Consider the following 26,341-nt stretch of genomic DNA (forward strand, 5'->3'; position numbering starts at 1 on the left):
TTTTTTTTTTTTTTTAATTACCTTCATTTACTTGAATCAACTTTAAAAGAAAGGGCAAATCTATGTCGATTTGTATATGTGAAAAGTTCACTAATATTTTTGGATCCTCTTTATATTCATACCAACAGCCTAAGTAAAACTGGGTATAGCAATACTGCTCATTTAGTAAAAGAATCAGATTGTACAAAGGAAAACCTAGCACTTCATAGGATAATGAAATTCAGTACAGCCAATTATACCTCCACTCGTACATCACGTGCTGGTCTGAATATGTTTGACTGGCAGATGGGATCCTTTATATATAAAAAAAAATAAACACCCAGTCACATTATTCATTCCTTCTCAGCCACATAACATGCCCTTACAGAATGAATATATGCAGTGAACATAATGCAACTCCAAGCTCATGATGCAGTAACTCCCTCCCATTCCACAAGATACTGCACTTTCCCGTCGAGAGTTACACGACGAGCCAAAACGCGGTATTTTTCCCCACAAGCCATTCTTCCAGCAGCACCAAAATAATTAGTGATGGAATTCTTCAGGTGATTTAGCTGCACCTCCTGATCTAAATTGCTAACAAGGTCGGTGTCTAATCCTGAGAACTGACAGTCGTCCTTGGGTTCCTCTTCGTCGATCTCGGGGTTTGAGGTCTGGAGTGTCCTTCGAGGTCGTCGTCCTCGCCTCTTCCCTCTTCTCAGAGGTGGGTGAGCGATGGGCCACAGTTTGCCTGCACGGGTTCTTCTGCTGGAGCTACAATGACTAAAACAAAAATACAGCCGATTAGCATACAACTGCCTTGAAGCAAAGAAAGGAAATATATTCTAAAACTATCTATAAAACTTTTTTTCTTTTTTTAAAAGCTAAACTGCAGGATACATTTAATAGTAACACCACCCAAATCAGGAATAGACAGGGGCTGGTTTGGATTATACTGAATTTGTAATCGTGGTAATAGAGTCAGCACTCACATATCCAACCCTATAAAATTTGGACTTCAGTGATGGTTAAACGCGTGCGACGCATATCTGATTATTTCATTTTGGCCCGTTCCAACCCTTGTACGTTTCAGGGAACACAAAAAAAAATAAAAAAAAAAAAAAAAAAATAATACATAGCTGAAATTTTAAAATAAGTAGGCTTCCATTTAGATGTACTGTATTGATTTTGTTGGTACAGTACTATATTTTCATCAGAATAAGTATTTTAATTCAGAACGAAGTTTCTGAAAATATCCCTTGCCAAAACTAAAGGGACGACATATTAACTACAACACAATACATACTTTTAAATCCAGCACATATTGCAGCAGTATGTAAAATTTCCCATTAACGACCTAACAGCAAAATTAAATATTAATGTTATCCATGCACAGAACTGCGTAAAACATAAAAGGCAATGCAATTTAGCAAAAACAAAAATGTTGCCAGAATTAACAGGATCCAAAGTTAGTATTCAAAATTGCAGAATATAGTGCTCGATAAGGCCCTAATGTAAGTTCACTTGCAAATGAAGGTGCACAAAAAAACTAAAGATCAGACAGAGGGATAAAAACAAACAAAAAAAAAACCACATCACAGGATCTAGAACTGTTTAAGGATTAACTGTTACATTACCCTAGCTTGTCTCATTCGCTTTGTTTTAGCTGTATTTTCGTGGACTGAAACTAGAGGAAGTGCTGTGTAACTGCACAATATAAAGACAGACTGATTCGGCATTCAGGGAGGTTTTTATATATAAAAACGTGGGCTGCAACGGATATTCAGATAAATTGTAACATTGAAGAGAAGAGATTGGCTTTAATTAATGCACTTTAGTAAATTTTATTTATATATATTATATATATATATATATATATATATATATATATATATATATATATATATACACATATATATACACACACACACACACACACACACACACAGGGATTGATTGATTCTTTATACAAGGGTGGTAAAATGCGACTGACGTGTATCAGGGTAACGGATATCCGAGTGCTGACTGTACCATAAAGTTGCTTAATTTAGTGAGTTACCTCGACTGTCTTGAAATGCTTGTTGAGGTAGTTTCAGTGGTGCTTGCAGCACCAGTCGATTCCACATCTGAGGTACTCGAGGACTGTGCAGATTTATCACTCCTGCTAATTATGAATACATAACATGTGCCAATGTCAGCAAATAACTTATATTTTATTATTATTATTATTAACAACAACAACAACAACCACCTTTTTGAAGAATGCAGATCCAAGGTATTGTTTTCAAAAACCGGTGGTTCGTCCAGATCCTAGCATTAAAAAAAAAGAGAGACAAGAAACTTGAGTATGAGATCTCACTGGCAAATTTAAAATGATACTCTACATGCATACAAACAAGACCCATTTACAGGGTTTTTATACTAACCTGGGTTGAAAGCTCCGAGGACCGTCTCAGTTTTGCAAGTGTTTCAAGTGAATGACTTACACACTTTCTTTTTCTTCCTACTCCATTTGTGATTTCACTGGTAAAAAATAATGTATTAAGGTTGTACTTAAAGTATATATCATTTAAAAGTATATATAATTGTCCAAAGCTTATTATACACACAAAACATCGCAGGATTAAAAAATAAACAAAATAAAACTTGACTTAAGTAATTTCTTAATTTTGATGGGTGGCAGACATGCCTTTACATGTATGTTTTTGAAATGCACCAGTATTAGAACATTCATTTTACCTGCTGTCTGGTAGGGGCTTCGTAGACTTTCTGCCCTTGATTTTGATTTCATGGGAAGCTCTCTCTGGCTCTTGTGCCGTTTTCGAGTCTGTATTCCGAGGAGCAGGAGGAAAACGAATTCTCAGCCCAAACAAATGTTTTTTTTTCTTTATTTCTTTCCCAGACATAAACCTTAAAAGGATTAAAGGAAAATGTTAATACTGTACAAATACAGATCACTTTTTAAATAAATCTATCAACTTTCTAATCTCTTTAGCGCAATCAAGAAGTACAAAATGTAATTGTCGACACTTACATGGTTTTGTTTTTATTTAGTGCTTCTAGAATATTATCGTATCTGTCGCATTTTGGAGTGTCTCCAAGCTGGAGATAAAAACAAAATTATAATCAGCTTTACAGTGTTCATAGTAGATAGAACTCCAGAAATTAATTCTCAAATAGAAACAAGATTTAAGATCACTAATCTGAACACATTACAAGTACTTATGAATTCTCAAAGACCGTATGCACTTATACACCAGGAGAATTTTTGTGTATGAACTCTCAGATTCAAAACTACAGTAATGTGCTCAAATCCAACTGCAATATTCCCTACATGAAACAAACCCAATTACACCACACCCATAAATCCTTGGAAGCCATTATTAAATTACATGGTTATCCGTTATATGAACGGACACATTTATTAGTGTGCCAGAAGGACACTGACTAAGCTTATTATTAACCCTTTTAATCTCATCTGCATATCACATATGGTATAATATATGGTTTAATATTTTGCAATCACCGTATCATATTGTGTTTATAATACAACTAACATTTTTATATAAGTTATACATTGCACGTTCCTGGATAGATCTTTAATTGTGTTTGTTGCAAGGAACAGGATCGAGTTACTTACAGAAGCTTTTCTGCATACTAAAATACTGTGTGTTTTAGAAACTTACATTAGAAAGTTGTAGTCTGTCCCAGTTGTCATTAATGTATGCCATCAGCTCCAGCTCTGAATCGAAGTATTTTTTCTTATGAATAACACTTAGATTGTAAAGGCTCAGGTGTGCTATATCTACCCTGTAAATATCAGACAACAATTAATACTCATACAAAAATTTAGGTTGTTTATTGAAATTAGAAAATCTTATATTAAAAGCACAACAAATACATTACTTACCATCGTAAGGGTAGACGTTTGAGGTACTCTGGTCCAGAATTGCAAACAGAACAAATAAATACATAGAACCTAAAAAAAAAACACAAGAATGTTTAAAAAAATGCAACTAATTTTTTTTTATCTATATCTATCTATCTAAATAAAATTATTGGTATAATAAAAGGTGGACCACCTTACCTGTCTCCATAAAGCATTGGCTTTTGGAAACACTGTATGCAGGCCTCATGAAACCACTGTCTACATTTACTGCACTGCAGCATCTTCAGGTACCAGCTGTGAAAGAGCATCAACAATCCTCAGCCAGTCATATATTTACATGTTGTAATATTATAAAACCTTATAAAAATTATACTCACTCTCCAGGCCCCCCACAATAGCAGTAACATTGCTGGATATTAGTTTTATGGCCCTCATCCCACACCAGGTCCTCCAACGTGTATGGCAATGCCTGCTTCATGACTTGCAGAGCTTTGGCATTCGGTCCTTTCTTAAGAGCGCCACCTCTCTACAATACAAGTTAAAAAAAAAAAAAACAGGGGGGTTTAAAAATGCATTGTGCTCAAGGTTTCTAAAAAATATCTAATTAAGTCAGAAACTTCTGTTCTCACTAAATCAATGGCTTTTGTTAACATTGCTGAAAACAGTTCTAGAAGATAGCTTTAGAATTTCCTCAAATAACTGCATTTTACCTTGGTTGTCGTTGCAAAAACACACTGGCGACAAAGCCACTTCTCATCCGATCCAATCACGCTGGAATCAATGTTTGGTGCATGGCATATCTGGTGATACCCTGCAGTACAAAGAATGTGTTTTAAATTAAGTAAAAATTTAGTTAACTCTTAAGCTGCACACTGGAAACTATGTTAGGTCCCATTATATGTAACACATGAAGTAACCTTAGGTAGGGAAATTAAATTTGGTTTTAAATTGTAGCAAAATCAAATTATGTAAGAAAAAAGGAAAATAAATGCAAACTAGTGACAGTCCTGTCATAACACTATGCTGAGGAAGCAATAGTTAAATGATCATTACATGTTTACAGCTAAGCACAGGAATGTGTCACATTTACCACAGACAAAACCAATTAACAATGAGATTTACCTTGCCCACACTTATCACAGATAACAATCTCATTTGGTGCTTCCGAGTTTTCCTCCTGGCATATTGTGCAGACCATCTCCCCACCACCACTGGCTCCTGAAATGGTAGAAAGCTATTTTACTATTAAAAATGAGAACAAAACAAGAAACAAGAAGAAAAAAACGCAGCACTTGCTGAAAACATAAAACACAAATATGAATTTAAAACACACAATCAGTACAATTCATCACAGTTCTGTGCTTTTAAAATATAGCAAAGTAAAGGTGAATTAGTATTCAAAGTCAATTGGTTATTGGTTAGCTGTAGGAGCTGGTTCAGTGTAAAATCCTAAACTAAAATCAGACATCATAACAATTCTGAAGCATGAGAGTGAGTAACATCCTTTATCTCCAATACAGGGAAAAAAACATTTTATATATATATATATATATATATATATATATATATATATATATATAAAATACAAACACATTAAAAAAAATAAATAAGGAGGCACAAGTACAAACATCAACACTAACAGAGATTTTAAAATACCTTCAATTATCACGTCACCGGATGACTGAAATATGTGATATCCTGTAACAATTGTAAGTTGCCCTGGACAAGGGCGTCTGCTAAGAAATAAATAATAATAATGACTTGTACAGCCTAAAGTTTGCGTATGCCCAGAGACCCAGAAGTCTGTCAACTGCTCAAAATTAAAATCAAATTCAACATAAGCATGAGCTGGATTGGAAAAGACAGAACAAACCGAGAAAGAAAATAAAACCCAGAGCCAAATGTTTATAGGAAAAATGTCTTTAGTAAACTAAACCATAACAATTTACAGCAACTTTGGACCACACTTACTGATGTTGATGTTCTTCCTTTAAGAAAAAAAGTTAATTGAAAACATAGAAATTAATTTCTTAGATTCATATTTTGCATGGAAAATAAAGGTCCATCTACAAGATATAGCCACATCAATGTTGATATCAAATCTAACGAGACATCTAATGTTTTAATTTTTTCACAAATGTATGAACCCCACAAAACACAAGACAAGCAGTACATCTAGTATGTTTATATTAAAGAATTATACCCACTGCAATCCAACAAAGTCACTTACCAGTTTGTATGTCCTTCCAGAGAACCCAGGATTTCGAACTGTCTTCAAAGACAACAAAGCAGCTGTGTTTATGTTTGTTTATCTGGAAAACCAATCAAATTGGAATGTGGTTTGTTACAGAAGAAAAAAAAAAAACTTCATTACATGTTATCTTTGCATTATATTATGAGGACATCACTAATCACATCCTGTGATAAATGTGGCATATTCAAGATATATTATAATGTTGATCAAATGTTATTCCACACTGAAATATTGTGATGTTAAAACACAGAGAAAAAAATAATACAACTTGTCCAAATTACCTTTGTGATAGTCCCAAGATAAAACAAGCCATCTGACCATCGGGCTAGGACATCTTGGCCTTCTTCAAATTTCCTGGCAAGCTTTTTTGTTTTCTGTCCATCCTTGAATGGCAGTTTAGCCAAGGACACAGGGGTCTTATGGGTTCTGTGGGACTGCGTTTTCTTGTGGACAGATAAATTCCCCACTCCCGTAGCGTCTCTGTTTAACAGAAAATACAACACTTTTACCAATGGGCATTCACTCAAATTCTGCTTGTTTAGTGGCAATGTCACCCAAAGCCACCTTGGTTGCAGTACTGTGTTTTGGAGGAATGGTTAATTAAAGCGGTAAGGCACTGGGGTAAATATATATATAATAAACACGTCACAATAAAATAAATGCTGTCTCTGGGAATCACCCCAGTATCTTACATACACCGACCTGCACGATTAAAACTGCCCAGTTGCGTGCTGCTGTAAATTACAGTACTCCAGTGCAAAGTTGATGCATGCATCAGGAAATGTTATTATTGGCAGGAAAGCTATTGCGTTTTGTTTTCTTATTTGTAAATGGCAACTACCGTATTTATAAATAGTCTACTACAAAAAAACTGCACCCCCTTTCGTTTCCAACAAAACCCTATACATTGTTTGTTTATGTTCATAGAGCGAAACACAACCGTACTGTAACTAGCCAATTAAAACATGCCTAACCTGCTGTACTAAATATATTTAAACGTGCAATGCTGTTTTCAGCTTATTTTTTCTCTTCACAAATATGAAACAACATCCCACAAATACAGTAGTGTACGTACGGCTCAAGGAGTAGCGTACGTACTAATTCTCTTTGTTATACGAACAATAACACATTCATTACCGATCAAACAAAAACATCAATATCGAGAATCATAGTGGGTACCTATTTAAAAAAAAAACGATAAAATCACCAAGGTAATGTAAAATTATATGTTTTATTGACTAGTCTCATTTTGTGATGAATACCCGGTACATAAAAACAACTCCAAGTAGAATCACTATATATTTACCTCATTCGGTCTCTACAGCTTGACAAACCGCTTCATACAGTAAAATTTTCTATATCTACAAAGACTTGCGTCTTCCTCCTAATAAACGGCCTTCTGCTACAAATGACCAGAAGTTTCCTCACAGTCTAATTTCCAAAGTGCTAGAAAATTACAAACTGACCCCTCTCCCCCAATAAATTCGCCATTTTGGTTTCCCGCTGAGATCGATTGCATTCTGGGAAATATCTGCACACCGGAGACATCTTCCCACCAGAGCTAGATTTGACCAGTATGCAGTTGCGGTGAAAAATGAAAGGGGGCCCTCTATATGTACAATTCAATTGCCTTCCTGAATATTACGAGAAAGAAAGGACAACGGTATGTGTTTTATTATTTAATTAAGCTAATTGTTTAAAAAAAACAACAACAAAAAAAAAACACAGAGATTCATTTTATTATTTATTTCTTAGCAGACGCCCTTATCCAGGGCGACTTACAATTGATACAAGATATCACATTATTTTTACATACAATTACCCATTTAAACAGTTGGGTTTTTACGGGAACAATCTAGGTAAAGTACCTTGTTCAAGGGTACAGCAGCAGTGTCCCCCCCACCTGGGATTAAACCAACGACCCTCCTAACCACTACTCCACACTGCTGCCCCTTTTTAATTATGTTAGATACCATAATTTGTCCAATTTTAATTATGTTACATACCATAATTTAACCAGTCTCAATAATATGTTTGCATTGCCTCGCATCGGCAGCTCTAAATGGATATTTGTTTTTTCAAATGATCGATCGTTGTTTTGTATAATCCTCGTAAAGAATGAGTTGTGCTGAATCGTGATGGTTTGCAGGATCAATGATTTATTTCATATTAGTATTCACAACAGGATTTCAACAGTGAATCCCCATCAACACCAGGGGATCCTGGGAGAAGATTCAGTTTATACTGTAACACTGATCACGTTGAAACAATGACACTTTCGACCATTTGAATAGAGTTTTTTGGGATCTATCTATCTAGCTATCTATCTATCTGTCTATCTATCTATCTATCTATCTATCTATCTGTCTATCTATCTATCTATCTATCTGTCTATCTATCTCTATCTATCTACAGTATATGTAGAGTGTCCTACGGTAAATTCTGTTGCCAATGCAAAATGCAATTTTTATTTGTTTTAAAATCATGGTTTCGCTTACTGTGTTATCCAATTGTGTTATCCTTGAGGACAGCAGTGTGGAGTAGTGGTTAGGGCTCTGGGCTCTTGACCGGAGGGTCGTGGGTTCAATCCCCGGTGGGGACACTGCTGCTGTACCCTTGAGCAAGGTACTTTACCTAGATTGCTCCAGTAAAAACCCAACTGTATAATGGGTAATTGTATGTAGAAATAATGTGATATCTTGTAACAATTGTAAGTCGCCCTGGATAAGGGCGTCAGCTAAGAAATAAATAATAATAATAATAATAATTGAGGAACCAACAGACCACAACAACCAGCAACTTCAACACAATTGATATGGAACAAATGTTGCACATTGATTCAGTGACAAACTGGTTAGGGTTCCACGAAACTGGTACATACCTTTGTGAAACTATTGGGTGGCATGATTCTACCAATCTTTACACCATTGTAAACTAGCTTGTGCTGCTAATAGGCCTTGGTACAGAATAATTCCATTGCAAATTGAAAGGGATGTATTAAGAACATAAGAACATAAGAAAGTTTACAAACGAGAGGAGGCCATTCAGCCCATCTTGCTCGTTTGGTTGTTAGTAGCTTATTGATCCCAGAATCTCATCAAGCAGCTTCTTGAAGGATCCCAGGGTGTCAGCTTCAACAACATTACTGGCAATGGCCAAAGTTTTCTCATCTGCTCGCTATGTATATTATCCACATTGTTAATAATTCATAATTTCAGTTCAGAACTGAAGATAGTAACATCCTTTATTCAGTGAAAATCAATGTCAATCCTCTATCTGCTGTCACATTGCACATTTACATTTTGTCTTGCAGTACGTTTTACTGGAATGAAGGCTTTGTATCTTTAGGTCTGCTCATAATTCATATCCGTTATAGGAATTTAAGACACGTCAAGTGTCGTAAAGCATAGTGAAACCATACTTAAGCACACAGGTGCAGAAGTACAGCTATGGCCAAAAGTTTTGCATAACCTAATAATTTTAGGATTGAGACACAATTTATGATATTGCAAAAGTCTACCGGCAGCCATAATAGCAGTACAGTATTTAATGTTAGATTTCAAAATGTCACATTTTTCAATTTGTGTCAGTTTTTCATTATGTATATGGAAAACTACAAAGCGGTATATAATTCAATATATTGTAGCGATCTCGGTTAATGGAGGCATGCGCATTACACAGGGCAAGGCAATCCACACACAGGCGGAGGACGGGCGTGAAACCGGAACCTCTCGTACTAAAGCATAGTGCCAATACTGCTGTACAAAAGAGCCGGCTCCTTTGCAAGGAGCGTATATCAGGCTTGTGTCTCTGTGTGTGATTACGTCACCTACCAGCCCTGCTGCTGCCTTCCCCCGTGCTCACTACACTCTCCCCTGCCAAACTTGCTCATCAGGCTACAGTCTGACAAGTGCGTGCTGGGGTACCTGCATCCCACTGCTAACACCAATGTAACGATCTCGGTTAATGCAGGCAGGCGCATCACCCAGGGCAAGGCAGTTCACACATAGGCGGAGGGTGGGTGCGAACCCAGGACCTCTCGCACGAAAGCATAGCGCTGATGCCGCTGTACAAAAGAGCCGGCTCCTTTGCAAGGAGTGTATATCGGGCTTATGTCTTTGTGTGTGATTATGTCACCTACCAGCCCTGCTGCTGCCTTCCCCCACGTACACAACAATATGTTAACATAACATTATTCAGCAGGTTTCATTCGACTTTATGAAGCAAAATGTGTTAATTCTATTATTTGTTTATTTAGCAGACGCCTTTATCCAAGACAACGTAATGAGATGAGGGTGTGTGAACTATGCATCTGTTGCAGAGTAACTTACAATTACGTCTCACCCGAAAGACGGAGCACAAGGAGGTTAAGTGACTTGCTCAGGGTCACACAATGAGTCAGTGGTTGAGGTTGGATTTGAACCAGGGACCTTCTGGTTACAAGCCATTTTCTTTAACCACTGGACCACACAGCCTCCTTAATTCTATAGGGTGATGCAAAACTTTTGGCCACAGCCATGTAGACTAAATGTTATTGGTTTAAAAAAAAAATCCACTGTGCATGGTCTGTATTACTGTACAGAAAAGGAAGGGGTGGGAGTTGAAGCACTGAAACACTACTGCAATAATACCGTGGATGTAGTGATGCCATGGAGAGCAAGGACAGCACCGGTTCAACACAGACAGTCTACAAGGAGTTGGAACTGTTCTGAATGGAGATGTGACCATTCTTTATTATAAGCAATATTTTCCCTTCTGGTAAATTGGGGTGAAAATCACCTGCATAGTCTGTTCTCTGTTGCCCTGTCTTTGACATGAAATCACTTGCAAACTGACAGTATATTCACCAGTATATTCTAAAATTGCCCTTCAAATACAAATATAATGCACATTAACTCAGTTGGGAGTTTCTGTAACATCATAACCTTGCTTCACAAATCTGCTGATCATGAGGATTATTCAAGTTTTGACACTGATCTAACCGGATAAACCAAACCAGTTTTTTTTTTTTTTTAAACGTTCTGCAGCATTGTTTATCTTCTACACTGAAGGGCATACTGTAATGGGAACGACAACTTTAATCGAACGGTTTAAAAGTCATATAGTAAAGCCCGGTAAAGGAAAAGCATACTTATTTTACTACACCAATATATCTATGTGGAAAGAATACTTATAAATAAAACCCAACTGGGAGGTTATTTAAAATACCGTAAGTCTAACTTCTCCACTCGCTTGAGCTTTCACTATAGAAACCCACTGTACTGTGTATTTTCGATTTTAACTCGTCTGACCTATTTTGTGTCGGCGAAAAGCTTATGCTGTTCTTCGCCTTTATATTATTCTGTGTTGAATTGAAGAAGACGAGCGAGTCGAGTATCCAGCGGTGGACTGCTAACAACAGCTGCAGTACTAAAGAGAAAGAAAAAAAAGCAACAGAGAAAGGAGGTGCTGTATTTGTATCGGAGGGTTAATAGTCCAGACCCATCCAACAGGAGGACAGGAATGACTGGGTAACACAAGTATCACATGATATTATTAATGAACATCTGCGGTTCCTTGTTTCCATTGTAAATATGCGGGCACTGGTCGTTGTGCGATTCTAATTCGGGGTCTCCTTTGCTTTCCGCAGGCTGATGTGGTGAGATGTGCTGTTTGTCATGGCGAGGGGGCTGTTTTCATGGGCCTGGCTAAGAAAGCCTTACTATATTCAGGTAGGCCAGCGGGAAAACACTTTCTCAGATCAATATTTGGTTTACAATTTGCTCTACGATTATCAAGACGTGTGTCACTGAATGAGTGTCTTGTTGAATGCTGCGTGTTTGCAATACTTACGGTAAGCGAGAAAGGGAATACATTACTTTCAAAATCAATGCCTTTCACCACGGCCTTAAAACTTTTAAGGTTTAACGACTTTACCACAAGTATATTTCGAAACCATTCTGGTCTATAAGCGTATTATATTTCGCAACTGCCTTTCCGTTAACGATAGCTTTTACTTTAGTTAGCAGACATGTAACGACCTTAAAAATAATATTATTACAGAAAGGGCGATGCACTGAATGCCAATGCAACACAAAAGGTTGTAAATATTCACGGACGCGTATTAACGAGTTCTGACTGCAGAAAGGAACGCATTCAGTCAGGCATTTGAAGTAACGTGCTCGAGAGGAGACGAGCTGTAGATCATGAGCATTTTGCTATGACGATTAACGTAGAGGTAACGGATGCAATTATAAATAACACTTGTTTTTGCACTCCTATCATGAAACAAATGTTTAAACCCGTATGTAGTAGTTCAGATTCTTAATTTTGGTGTAATACTCGAATGTTCATTTTTAGCTCGACAGCCTACGGGGCGATCTGATTGGTTGTGATGTACCATCAAAATGCACGTTATTTAGACAGACAGTGCAATGTATTTGCCTTTCCAAGTTTCCGCACTAATGTATTAGAAGAGTTTTTATAGTTATTTATTTGATACATCACACAAGTAGTTGTACTGTGGCTAACAAAACATTTTCATAAATCTTACCCAGATATTGTATGGCGTGTGTATTATTTTTAGTAACCCATAATGAGTTTGTAATACACACATTTTTGAAGCAAGAAAAACATTTTTGGCACCTGCAAAAATGTTTCTGTGTTTTTTGGTAGCTCCTTTTCTACTTTTTTTTTGGTTCCAAGCATTTTTTTAAAATAAATTAAATAATTTAAAAAAAAAAAGATCCAAAAGAATGGTTTATATTAGCCGTTTTGGTGTAGCATTTCTGCAGCATCATGAACAAACCTGTTTTCAGGGTAATAGGGTGTTATAGAACATTTTCAACTGCAAAATTTCCTTTGATTATCACCATCCTTGATTTGTCTCTTAAATGGGTTTAGGAGTACTACCTATACTATCTTATTGTTTGAGGTCATCAGCATACTGAAGGTTAAGGACTGAGAAAAGACCTCCACAGTATTTTTTAATTCTTTAATTAATGCTCGTCTTTGCCCCATGCAGTGTTGTTTGTCCAACAATGCATATTAGGTGTGACAAAATATGTTTGTTTTTGGTGTGGAAATGAGTATGAAGGTAAATAGAGAGTTGTATACTGAAATACAGACCCAGCAGGGTTTCTGTTAGTTGACCTGTATTTAGAGATTTCTTCTCCTGTTCATATCCACTTCTGATCTGATATAATGGTACTAAGAGAGGTCAGGGCGTGACATTCTCCCAGCAGCTGAGGTTGGAGTGTGCTTTATTTTCTTATTCCACCTGTTCCTTTGCGGCCCGCTGTGCAGCTAGTTCATTGTTTAAAACAAACTGACACGCAGAAGACGTTCTGTTACCTGCCCTTTCTAGGTGAAAAGAATCTATTAGAAAAGCTTCCTTTTTCTGCATGCAAGGACTGTGCTCTAAGGACTTGCTTAAAGAACATTTACTTTTCATATCTCATTTCACACAAGACACAGCTCTCTGGTGAACATTTCTATTCTTTCGGTGACCTCTTTCTGGGATTGCTGAGTATTTTCGACAGGATGTGCAAGCTAGTTTCAAATTGCATTTTTTTGGTTTTGTTCAGATTAGACATTTTGACTGCCGGTGTGCTGTTACAATGTATTTTGTTTTGAAAATGCAGTCGGTACACTTGTTCCATTGATCTGTGTTTCCTTGTATTTAAATTCGAAGTAAAGCTGTGGTTCACTTTCCTTTTTCTGATCCCCCTGTTCATTCTTGTGATTAGCTTAGTGATTTACTGAGCAGGGAGCTGAGTTGTTGTATATGATTCAAGATAAATTGTCCAGCCTATCAAATAAATCAGTTACATACCACTGGTCTTGGAGATGACGAGGCGATTGCCCCCGGAAAGGAGACACGGGTGCTGTGATACCCAAGCACAGGTTGACAAGCAGCAGCTGTTGGCTACATTTTCAGCTGCCGCAGTCTATTATTATTATTATTATTATTATTATTATTATTATTATTATTATTATTATTATTATTATTATTATTATTTATTTCTTAGCAGACGCCCTTATCCAGGGCGACTTACAGTCGTAAACAAATACATTTCAAGAATCACAGTACAAGTAATAATACAATTAAGAGCAAGATATATATACAATGACTTTGGTTCTAGCAAGTACAAGTATGACAAAATACGATTCAATAATACAGCAGATAACAGTGTCAGTGATAGTTACATCAGGATATAATTAAATACAAAATACTACAGATTAAATAACACTTGACAGATTACTGTACTCTAAGGTACAGGATTAAATGCAGTAAAATATAAGAGCAAGTAAAGCGCATTTAAGGAAGGGTGATAAGTGTCCCGGGGGAAAAACAGAGGAGTTCTACAGGTGCTTTCTGAAGAGGTGAGTCTTGAGGAGGCGCCGGAATGTGGTCAGGGACTGGGCAGTCCTGACATCTGTAGGAAGGTCATTCCACCACTGCGGGGCGAGGGTGGAGAAGGAGCGGGCTCTGGAGACAGGGGAGCGTAAAGGAGGTAGAGCCAGTCTTCTAGTGCAGGCGGAGCGGAGAGGTCGAGTGGGGGTGTAGGGAGAGATGAGGGTCTGGAGGTAGCTGGGTGCAGTCTGGTCAAGGCATCTGTAGGCTAGTACAAGAGTCTTGAACTGGATGCGAGCGGTGATCGGGAGCCAGTGGAGTGAGCGGAGTAGTGGAGTTGCATGGGAGAAGTGAGGCAGAGAGAACACCAGGCGAGCAGCAGAGTTCTGGATGAGCTGGAGCGGACAGGTGGCGGACGCAGGGAGGCCAGCCAGGAGGGAGTTGCAGTAGTCTAGGCGGGAGAGTACCAAGGTCTGAACCAGTCTATCCTCCCAACAGGTGTGTGTGATGGAGAGGAGGATAAAATTGATGACCAATCGCTATCAGTACAGTACAATATGCACTTGTAAAAGTGAAAAAGATAAGTTTCTTCACGTAGATACAATAGACGTTTTGGCGTGAGCTTTGATTACTCTTCTGAAATGAGCGGATTTGAACCCTTGCCTGAGAAGATGAAAGGCTTTTATAGCCTAACAATAAGTAACTTGTCAAGATGATAATTGAAATAAATAATGCACTAAAAAACCTTCATAGATAAGAAGGAAGTATCACAGCTTGACCTTTGCACAAACTTAGACGTAAATCAGAACAGCTTAGAGTGTAAACCAATTGTCGGTTTCTGTGTGTCTTTTCTGAAGCTTTTCAAAACGCAATTGTGAATCTGAAGCAGAAATAGTGGAACTACTCCGTGAGGCAAATAGCCAGGCTTCAGCTTCAGCTGCAACGTGCTGCAGAAGGAGGTTATACATGACATAGCCAAGATGTTTTATATCATGCTAAAGCAAATATAAAAAGTGCATTACCATTTATCCCCAGATGTATTTTTTGTTGTTGTATGTTCTATTCAGCAACATACAGTATGAATTAATAGTCCCTTGGTAACACTAACCCTGAGGCATGATACACACAGCCCATGACATTTAGATCCCTCAGCATTCTTGCAGTTAACCATTTGAAACCTTTCAAGTACACTTCACTGGCAAATGGAGAATTCTTGCTGAGTTTCCTGATTCCTTCCAACAGTCACGCATGTCTTCTGAAGGTCAATACAGGGTCAGATATGCGACGTTGTACTGTATCTAAATGAACAGGAAGTTATATAGAGATATCTCTAAATGGTTTATATATATCTTTAAATGAACAGGAAGTTATTTTGAGATATCTTTAAATGATTTAGATATATCTGAAAAATATTTAATGATCTCTCAAAAACATTTTGAGATATCTTAAAATGATTGAAAGATATCTGAAAATGCATTTTAGATATCTGTAAATCATTTAGAGATATCTCTAAATGTATTTTAGATATCCTAAAATGATTTAGAGATATCTTAAAATATTTAGAGATATCTATAAATTAATTTGAGATATCTCTAAATGATCATTTGGCTTGCCATAGTTAACATGTTATAGTGCAGGTCTAAAATTTATATTATATTTACATATCTTACGTCTCGTTATGAGCAGGTACTGTAATCCCTTTCAAAATAAATACAGTGCATTTGTCATCCACAAAGCTCAAAAGTATTTAATACACGCAGCAGTCATACAATAAAAAAAAAAGTTTTTAAACCGACATTCAAATCTTCAAGGGAAGAGCATGCCAAAAAGAATCCTTACAAAAATGTGTGTTTGTGTGTTTTTTTTTGTGAAATCAGGTCAGTTATTGTATTTTGTTTCATAATAACTGGATATATTTTATTTAAAGTGCATAATACATACAGTATAAACTGAAATAATGCAAAAACGCCAGTGGGTCGGATTGTGGGTGGGTGGGTGGGGGGGGGGGGGGGGGGCTATAAGGTGATTTTTTATTCAAGTCCTTGAGTATGGAACTAACAGAAAAGAGAAACCTGCTTGGAGGGGCTGGATGGATAGAGCTGTTCTGTCCTTTCCTACTCCTTTAAAAGAAAAAACCTGTGCTCATTAAATCTGTCAAACTTGATAAAGGAAAGTCATTATGAAGCCAGCCTCCAGTGGGTTTCAAAAGCATGGCATTTACAATGGCAGGAGAGTGCTGAAATGCGCGCAGTCTGCCTCAATGTAATGTTAGAGTTGTGGTATTTGCTTCCTTCATTTTGTTTCCTTTATAGTATTAAGGTACCATTATATTTCTATTTGAGCAACTGAATTGTCTGTATAAATACAGTGTATGCCCCACACTGTATTGTGGGTCTATTTGGACACCCTTCTTTATACAGTGGAGTGCACAGGTACCCTACTGAACAGAGCAATAAAAAAAGAAACAGAGCATTCTTCTTGAGAAGAGAACAGAATACCAGCTACTGCAAAAATTAATTACAGTTTATATAGCGGAAACAAGTCCTCTAATCTTAATCATTTCAGTCATTGTTGTTGCATGGCTGTATACAGATATATGAATCATTTCGTAGATCAGGGAGATCCAGTCAAATAGCATTAAGCATTTGGCATGATCCTGCACTAGCAAATCTCTGGGGAGGATATGAATTGAGCGGTTTGCAGGGATAGTTCTCATTTGATACAGTGGCAGTGGTTGATACAGTGGATTAAATGCTGCAGACTCTTTCAAACACAATAAAGCCCTGCAGTGCAATCCACTTGTTAGGTAACAGCATTGCTGCTTTCCAAGGCATTGGGAATTTGAAGCTGGCTCATCTGCCAGCATTGAATTGATTAATGGTTTTCCAGGACAGAAAGGTTGTGATTGATAAATGGTGGCTCCCCAGAGCTATCCTGCTGCTTGTTGTCATCTCTCAGAAATTGATGCGAGTCCTTGATGTAAGCGAGCCTTTTAAACGGTTCTCTGTATGGGGAAGGAAAAACAATGCCAAGTGAATTAGCGCTGTTTAGGATTTTGCATTCTTCTCGTATAATCTGTAATTTCGTCTTTTGCTAATTCATTTGCCAGTTTTAAAACACACAATAATGACTATCGCGATATTGAACTGTCGTTTTTCATAAGTAGCATATCATAATTTATTACTTTTTAATTACTGTCTATGGGAGTTGTCCTAATCTCTTTAGTCCATTACCACCTAAAGTACTTACCAACTCAAAACCTTTGGAGAGAAATGGAAAAGCAGCAGAGGTTTCTTTTAGATGAGTGTTTGATCATAATTAACTGAGAGCTGTACAAAATAAATTAATACATCGAAGTACTAAAAGTAATATAAAGGTGCCATTAGTAATACCTAAAGATAAAACTGATCACGACAGCAGTGGACAATAACAAATCAGGCAAAATTCAGCACTTTTGCACTCCGAACATTCAACTTGGTTGTGCAATTGAAGGAGAAAGACATACACATGTCAAAGAAACACAGCTTTTATTTTTGTCTTTTTCTAGACTAACTTGTTATCTGCTGATGACAACAGATGAAAGCCTCCCGTGGTATTCAAACTGCAGGGTGTGGATCAGGGGTGGCCAGAGTTCCATCCAGACTGAAGTAGTTCAGTATCTCATTTTACCTGTTTAACCTGGAGAGGAATGGCCCCACAAGACTGGGATTGGACACCACTGGTGTAAATTAAATCACAGGGCATGGATAAGTTGTTGTGTGTGCTACCTTGTCTCCCGTGTGAGGTCAGAACTTTAAATGGTTTCTCTCGCCACCAACAAGCAAGTCCATTTTATATTTAAGAGTGTATTGGAACACTTCATTGTGTGCTGAAAGTGCTTTTTGGTTTGACAGATTCAGTTTTGTGAAAAGAGTTATTTACTGTATCAGCAGAATTCATAAACCAACATTCCGTTCAGACAAGCTTCTACCACTGAAATATTTGTGGAAACTCTTCATTCTGTTTCCTAATACAGGTCTAGCACAAGAGGTTCATAGCTGATAGCCCACGTGATTCTCATCCGTAAGATAGCAGCCTGCATGTTCCTCTTGTTTTTTTATATCTTGTAAATTGTTTCTTAGATCAGATATGACACAGAAGATTCACACGTTCAGTACTGTACTTTTGTTCACTTAAAGCCCACAAGGTGAAAACTTGGTTTGTTAGAAAAACTACTGTTTTAAACCAGAACTTTGCAAGAATAGTCTTATATTCAGTTGTTATCCAGAACTGCTAAGAAATTGGAAGCTGAACATTTTCACAGATCTTTTGTAGGTCAGGAGTTCTGGCACTTTTCCATCGGCACCATGGAACCAGTCTCTAAAGCTCAGTGTAATCTTTATGAAATTGCAGCTGCTGCATTTGCAGTCCACAGTCCAATCCCGGGCATTACACAAAGCCAGAAGGTAGTATTTCCACTTTTTTTTTTTTTATAGAATTTCCATATATATAGGCCTACATTTCTTTACTGGTGTACCAATTGAAACCAGTTTGACCTGGGTATTCTGCTGATGGAAATGGACATGACTGATTTCAAAGCGATTTCAGCTCTGTCCCAATGCCAGATGGAAGTACAGAGTGCAGGGGTATTAACATTTCAACTGTAGCCAAGTTCCATCGCTTAGATCGCATCGCATAGAGAAAATAGTCCCATTGGAAATGTATATGGTAACATTTATACTCTGAGGGATACTAACTCTTAAAATACACACATAATTAATGTAATTAGTCAGGAGGAACTTCCATCTCAGCCTGTTGGTTTCTATAGGCAGATTGTATTCAATATACCATAAGCATTTTTCATTATATGAAGAGAATGCTCACACAGCTGATTTGTGCCTTCATTCACTTTTAAAGGCTGAACTACGCCAGTTCAAAACACAATGCGTTTTATTAACTTTTCAATGTTGAACAGCTAATATTACTGTTCTTGCTGTTGTGAATGTTATCACAGTAGAAGTTAAAGTTAATGCGTTCTGTGGGTATCAGATGAAGATGATACTCCCGCTGTGGCCAGAGCGATTAAGTGTCTTATTGAGCTGTTGGTTTTTCCAAACTCGGATTGCTTTGCTTGAGTGTATTGTTTTGCAGGCACTTGTGCACGCTGCTCTTAGTGCTGCCTCCTGTTCAGTCACGTCAACAATCAGTTCCCGGAGTGAATTATTCTTGGAATAAGAAATAACAGAGACCACCAGGAAATGGATTCATATTACAAATATTAAATCGATGCTCTGCTACATTCTGATGCTTCATCATTTAAAATGTATGCAGATCTTCCAATGTGTTTTAAAGTTATTAGTTAAATATAAATATATATTTTTATAAAATCTATTGAAAGGGAAGGTCATCACTCGGATGTATTGCTTTTTGTCTCAGAACAATAGTGCGTGTATAATGTTATACAATAATTATATAATTAAAGGGATTGCGCAAATGTGATCACAGAAATAATTCTAATCAACGATTATCTTTATTTCATAGCAGAACAGTCAGAAATGTTAATTTGCCTTTTTAATGTAGAAGTACAAAAAGGAAAGTGTTTAATACTTGAGGCTGAAAAGAATTGGCAGGGATAATATGATAAACACTGAAACAATTGTGCTTATTGTTGTACCTTAATTTAGACAAAAAGTCTTAGTGTTATAAGATTAAGACATCTTCTGTAGTCCTGAACCTAACAGTTTGAATCTGTTGGGATGTTCATGCTGTAATTCAGCCACAGCCTGATGATGATGATGATGATGATGATGATGATGATGATGATGATTCAATTATTAAGCCACCAGGAGACCATGCTGGAGAAATCCTTGATTAATCTGTACATATACTTATTGTTCAATGTATGAATTCCAGTAGCCCTATGACCTGTGTTGTGCATCTTAAAAGACGTTTGTTGAACCTGGTTTTGATATGATGTAGAAACTGAAAGTTTTGAAGAGGCAGGTAGCTGCATTAATACATCAGAAAAAATGTCAATTTTCATGTATATTGAGAGTCCGAGATGGTCTATAAATAAATATTTAGATTTGTCCATTTACCTATATATATATATATATATATATATATATATATACAGTACTATGCAAAAGTTTTAGGCAGGTGTGAAAAAATGCTGTAAAGTAAGAATGCTTTCAAAAATAGACATGTTAATAGATTATATTTATCAATTAACTAAATGCAAAGTGAGTGAACAGAAGAAAAATCTACATCAAATCAATATTTGGTGTGACCACCCTTTGCCTTCAAAACAGCATCAATTCTTCTAGGTACACTTGCACAAAGTCAGGGATTTTGTAGGCATATAGTCAGGTGTATGATTAAACAATTATACCAAACAGGTGCTAATGATCATCAATTCAATATGTAGGTTGAAACACAATCATTAACTGAAACAGAAACAGCTGTGTAGGAGGAATAAAACTGGGTGAGGAACAGCCAAACTCAGCTAACAAGGTGAGGTTGCTGAAGACAGTTTACTGTCAAAAGTCATACACCATGGCAAGACTGAGCACAGCAACAAGACACAAGGTATTTATACTGCATCAGCAAGGTCTCTCCCAGGCAGAAATTTCAAGGCAGACAGGGGTTCCAGATGTGCTGTCCAAGCTCTTTTGAAGAAGCACAAAGAAACGGGCAACGTTGAGGACCGTAGACGCAGTGGTTGGCCAAGGAAACTTACTGCAGCAGATGAAAGACACATCATGCTTACTTCCCTTCGCAATCGGAAGATGTCCAGCAGTGCCATCAGCTCAGAATTGGCAGAAAACAGTGGGACCCTGGTACACCCATCTACTGTCCGGAGAAGTCTGGTCAGAAGTGACCTTCATGGAAGACTTGCGGCCAAAACGCCATACCTCCGACGTGGAAACAAGGCCAAGCGACTCAACTATGCACGTAAACACAGGAACTGGGGTGTAGAAAAATGGCAGCAGGTACTCTGGACTGATGAGTCAAAATTTGAAATATTTGGCTGTAGCAGAAGGCAGTTTGTTCGCCGAAGGGCTGGAGAGCGGTACACGAATGAGTGTCTGCAGGCAACAGTGAAGCATGGTGGAGGTTCCTTGCAAGTTAGGGGCTGCATTTCTGCAAATGGAGTTGGGGATTTGGTCAGAATTAATGGTCTCTCTTCAATGCTGAGAAGTACAGGCAGATACTTATCCATCATGCAATACCATCAGGGAGGCATCTGATTGGCCCCAAATTTATTCTGCAGCATGACAACGACCCCAAACATACAGCGAAAGTCATTAAGAACTATCTTCAGCGTAAAGAAGAACAAGGAGTCCTGGAAGTGATGGTATGGTCCCCACAGAGCCCTGATCTCAACATCATCGAGTCTGTCTGGGATTACATGAAGAGAGAGAAGCAACTGAGGCTGCCTAAATCCACAGAAGAACTGTGGTTAGTTCTCCAAGATGTTTGGGCCAACTTACCTGCCGAGTTCCTTCAAAAACTGTGTGCAAGTGTACCTAGAAGAATTGATGCTGTTTTGAAGGCAAAGGGTGGTCACGCCAAATATTGATTTGATGTAGATTTTTCTTCTGTTCACTCACTTTGCATTTTGTTAATTGATAAATATAATCTATTAACATGTCTATTTTTGAAAGCATGTATATGCGTATATATATATATATATATATATATATATATATATATATATATATATATATATACGGTATATATATAATACATGGATGAAGGCTATATTTGCATCCTGAGCCATTCGAAAAAAGTCATAATACCACAGTAGTGACGTCAAAAAGTGATAATTCCTCTAGAGGAAAATATACTTGAACTTTGACCCATTCGACTCCTCAAGACCATCGCTTTCAATTCAAACACAAAATGTCTCGTTTTCAATCACTCAACAACACCCACAGTACAGAAATGTTCATTAATGATCAACCAAATAAGAATATGTTAAAAAAAAAAAGAAAAATTATGTAAAGCTATAAGAGAAACTGGAGAGGAACGGGAAATTAAAACAAGGTAAAAGCAATCATCCAAATAAAGCTGAAGCACTAACGGATAATGACATAGAACGTCTGTACAGTACTGAAACACTACATTTAAAAAAACAACAACTGTACTGCTGAACCTCATCTTATTTAATATTAGCATCATAATGGTATTCATGTATTATAAAAAATAATAGATGGGCTTCTTCAGTGAGTTACAGGAAAACAATTCCATCTTGGGTTTCTATGACAGTTTATAAATTACTCGACTTTCGGTCTCGTAATTTATGATGTCACAGAAACCCTAGATTGAATTATTTTCCGGTAACTCACTGAAGAAGCCCATCTATTATTCTCTCTCTCTCTCTCTCTCTCTCATTCATATATATATATGCCCGGGGATCACATATAAAAACATTTAGAATGGTACATAGAAACAAAGCCAACAAACAAAGAATGAAATCAATAATTACTTATTGTAATGTCTAAAGCACAGCAGTTATAATTTCATAGTGCTTGAAGTGCATTACAGACGGTATTAAGGAGGCTGTGTGGTCCAGTGGTTAAAGAAAAGGGCTTGTAACCAGGAGGTCCCCAGTTCAAATCCCACCTCAGCCACTGACTCATTGTGTGACCCTGAGTAAGTCACTTAACCTCCTTGTGCTCCGTCTTTCGGGTGAGATGTAAATGTGGGTGACTCTGCAGCTGATGCATAGTTCACACACCCTAGTCTCTGTAAGTCGCCTTGGATAAAGACGTCTGCTAAATAAATAAATAATAATAAATAATATTACAACAAAATGTAACCAGACCCCCAATGCATGAGCTCAAACGATCTCCGATTATAGCCCAGGACACCCATCTGCAGGAAAAAGGAGTGGCTTCAACATTTTCTTTTAGTTCTACGTGCCTGCTATACTGTAGGCATGTACAAAACAGACTAGAAATGCACTGACTGCTCCTAGCCTAGTGATCAGCCACTTGGATCAATATTCCTTTTGCTTTGCTGGTACAGTAACACTGCTGTGCTGTAGATGGTGCTGGTGACTACTGCAGGCATATAGAAATGAAGAGAAGCTTCTGAACTCAGTATTCTAAGCACAATCACACAGTAATGGCAGTAAGAATGACAATGAAAGAATTCTAGCAAAGTAAGGCTTTCTATTTATTTTGCTTCCACTTGATTATGGGCCACGGCTATTAATGTATACCTTCTTAATTTGCTTTAAAGGCACTGTCACACTGCAGGACTATAAAGTTATATTATTTTATAATGGACTGTGACAGGTTGGCCGAGTTGTGGTGACGTTCCCAGACCAGAAAGCTGACGGAGACAGACACACATGTACTACGGGTGAAAAGCGCTCTTGTGCGCCGTTTGTATTGAAAATTAAAAATAAACAAAAAGGTTGTACAAAAACACTGCTCACAGAGCAAAGATAAATGTTCAAACAAAAACAAAATCACAAACACAAACTGACACCAAACAAATTCAGTGCTTCCTGCATGCTTAGCAATTGCTTTCTTTCAGTTGGCGTTTCTCTCGCTCTCAAATACCTCCTGTCTGTACACCCACGACCAACACAGAAAAACACAAGCATATATATATATATATATATATATATATATATATATATATATATATATATATTTATATATATGTACCTCACCTTAATTACAACCCCTTAAACAATAACCCAATAAAAGGCTCCAGCCACATTCTCAGGAGCTGTCTGGCAGTGACAAGCTGCTACCATCGCATCTGCCAGACTACATCCAAACCACATCCAAAGCGAACAATAGCAAAGAAAACACATTGTACATTCAAAGCATACAATAACATCCCCCATTTAACTAAACTTAAACAATGCATTTGAAATCATGCAATACATTAAATCACCCATTTTCCAAATAAGCAAACAAACATTTATTTACACACAGGGATTTGCCCTGCCCCCTCTCATTATGTGTAGGGCTTTTCCTCTGCCCTGCCTCGTGGACAAATGTGTGATTTAGTTCACTTGTAGAATTAACTGTGAACTGTGGGGAAATCTGTTTAGTATATCTACTGTACAGCTAACGCATACATTTTAATAGTACAGTTTTGATTGGTGTGCAGTATTTGTTCTTGATAGCTGTGGATATGTGTCAGTAATTGTGTTTTTTAATCCATTTGCTGGCAGTGTTTGTTGTATGATATTTTCTTCTTTCACACTGTACAGACTATGTGTCTTGTTGCGCCTTCGTTTGTCGTATTCGATTTTTAAAAGGTTTTACGTACTGTGTGTGTAATTACGGCAGTAATGCCCCCCCCCCCCCCCCCCCCCCCGAAATTGAATTCCCATTTGCTACTGTTTTGTAATGGAGGGTTAATTGTTTTTCCACCAGTCATCAGGACAATAAATGTCCTCTGTGCCAAAAAATCAATCCTCTTAATTTGTTTTCAGTACAGCAGATATCCATCAATCTTTAATGAGGCATCTTCAAGACAGCCAAAAAATTTGTTTACAATGAACAGTCTTGCATTTCTGTTCAGTATGTGCTTTATGGTATCATATTGTATATCAGCATCTAGAAACAGTGAATAGTAGGACCCTACTTGTTTGTGATTCTCTCTGACTCATTCCTTTATTATATAATACACAGCCCTGTGATAACGTAGCATAAACATCTGTTGTGTAACAGTAATCACTAACATTGAGTGGTCTGTTATTGCACATTATGATGTCCTTGGTTGTTTTATGCCTAATTTAAAATAAAATGTAGTGTTTGCAAAGGGTAGTTGGGACAGTATTTTGCTAATAAAAAAGTGCATACCAATCATTAACTTCAGGCCATTTTAAGTACTGTAATAAAACAAGAAGTGTTATTAATAATTAAATTGCAGTATAATGGCTACATAGGATGATCTGTTATAGCCTCAGGGGTCCTTAAAAATATGTTGCTAATGTATACCTCGTAAAATGGAAAGCATTTTCCCTTTTACTGGTCCTCCCCCACATACAAGCCCTTCCAAGATTAGACTAAATGTGGCTCTTCTACAAAAGGGCTGGAAATACACAGGGGTTGGCCAAAGCAAACTTTGAAACACTGACTCTACTGTGTAACAATGTCACCATGGGCAGCAAGGGTGGGACTGATTCAATGTGACGATGTCTGCAAGGAGGACCTTTGAATTGTTCTGGACCGACGGGGACAGTCCTCATTATTGTCTCTAATTCCTTTAGGGAATTCCAATAGATTGATCCAGTATTTGTTGTTAGATACAGAAGCACGTGCCTCTTGAGCGTCTACTATTAGTCCTCTATCAAAGCCAGTCTGATCTGTTGTGCCCATTGTGAATATATCTGACTTGCAACAGTCAATTTACATATTAAAGTATGTGTTACATATGTTGTGTGTTCCCAGTTTAACCTTTGTAGGTGGCACTTTAAAACGATGGCTGGAAACCCATGGGATACCATTTATATATTCTCTAAATTAAAAGGACAATATTTCAAATTACAAAGCACAGTTCAGGAAGGAATTATCCGAACCAACTGCTTTACACTTTGATTACAAGAGTAGTTATGATTGTCTTGCTTTCGGATCTCCACATGCCTCTTGCTGTGAAATCACAGCATTGTGTATTAAAGGCTTTTTTTATTACTGCAGCTGGTCTTCAGCTTTATTAAATGAAACCCCTCTTTTGACCTCAGGAGTCTCGGCTAAACTCCTCTGAAAACATTCGCTTGATCAGTTCAGTGCAGGACCTCTTTGGACACCACCATATTGACATAGAGAAAGATGATTTATTCCTTTCTCTGCAGAAGAGGAGAGAGAGATGTGTAGAATAACCACAGGCTGCATATCTCTCTGACACGTCAACAGTGCAAACCCTCTGGAGT

General features: G+C 37.4%; 2 protein-coding genes across 6 annotated transcripts in view; one reads left to right on the forward strand and one right to left on the reverse strand.

Moving 5' to 3' along the window:
- Positions 1 to 7,669, reverse strand: LOC117416683 (metal-response element-binding transcription factor 2-like). Of its 4 annotated transcripts, none has more exons than XM_059035033.1 (15): positions 7,589 to 7,669; positions 6,404 to 6,602; positions 6,099 to 6,180; positions 4,991 to 5,086; positions 4,579 to 4,679; positions 4,246 to 4,394; positions 4,067 to 4,162; positions 3,890 to 3,958; positions 3,666 to 3,789; positions 3,014 to 3,081; positions 2,719 to 2,889; positions 2,406 to 2,502; positions 2,231 to 2,289; positions 2,039 to 2,140; positions 1 to 762 (listed from the first exon to the last, which is right to left on the reverse strand). In XM_059035033.1, the coding sequence occupies exons 1-15, from the start codon at positions 7,639 to 7,641 to the stop codon at positions 405 to 407; spliced, it is 1,824 nt and encodes a 607-aa protein (XP_058891016.1). In that variant the 5' UTR covers positions 7,642 to 7,669; the 3' UTR covers positions 1 to 404. The 4 variants fall into 4 exon arrangements, with proteins under 4 accessions (XP_058891016.1, XP_058891015.1, XP_033883909.2 ...); XM_059035032.1 differs by having other exon boundaries at positions 2,039 to 2,143; XM_034028018.3 differs by having other exon boundaries at positions 2,039 to 2,143; positions 7,429 to 7,607.
- The window catches only part of LOC117417138 (divergent protein kinase domain 1A-like), a 25,215-nt gene continuing 6,541 nt past the window's right edge, over positions 7,668 to 26,341 (forward strand). Inside the window, exons 1-2 of one of the 2 annotated variants that reach the window (XM_034028997.3) lie at positions 7,668 to 7,785; positions 11,752 to 11,833. In XM_034028997.3, the coding sequence (XP_033884888.1) occupies positions 11,780 to 11,833 (54 nt within the window). In that variant the 5' untranslated portion in view covers positions 7,668 to 7,785; positions 11,752 to 11,779. Of the gene's footprint in view, positions 7,786 to 11,165; positions 11,633 to 11,751; positions 11,834 to 26,341 lie in introns of those variants that run through there. The other variant, XM_034028996.3, reaches the window with a different exon arrangement.

This window comes from Acipenser ruthenus, chromosome 12 (assembly GCF_902713425.1).
Source record: "Acipenser ruthenus chromosome 12, fAciRut3.2 maternal haplotype, whole genome shotgun sequence".
Taxonomy (NCBI): Eukaryota; Metazoa; Chordata; class Actinopteri; order Acipenseriformes; family Acipenseridae; genus Acipenser; species Acipenser ruthenus.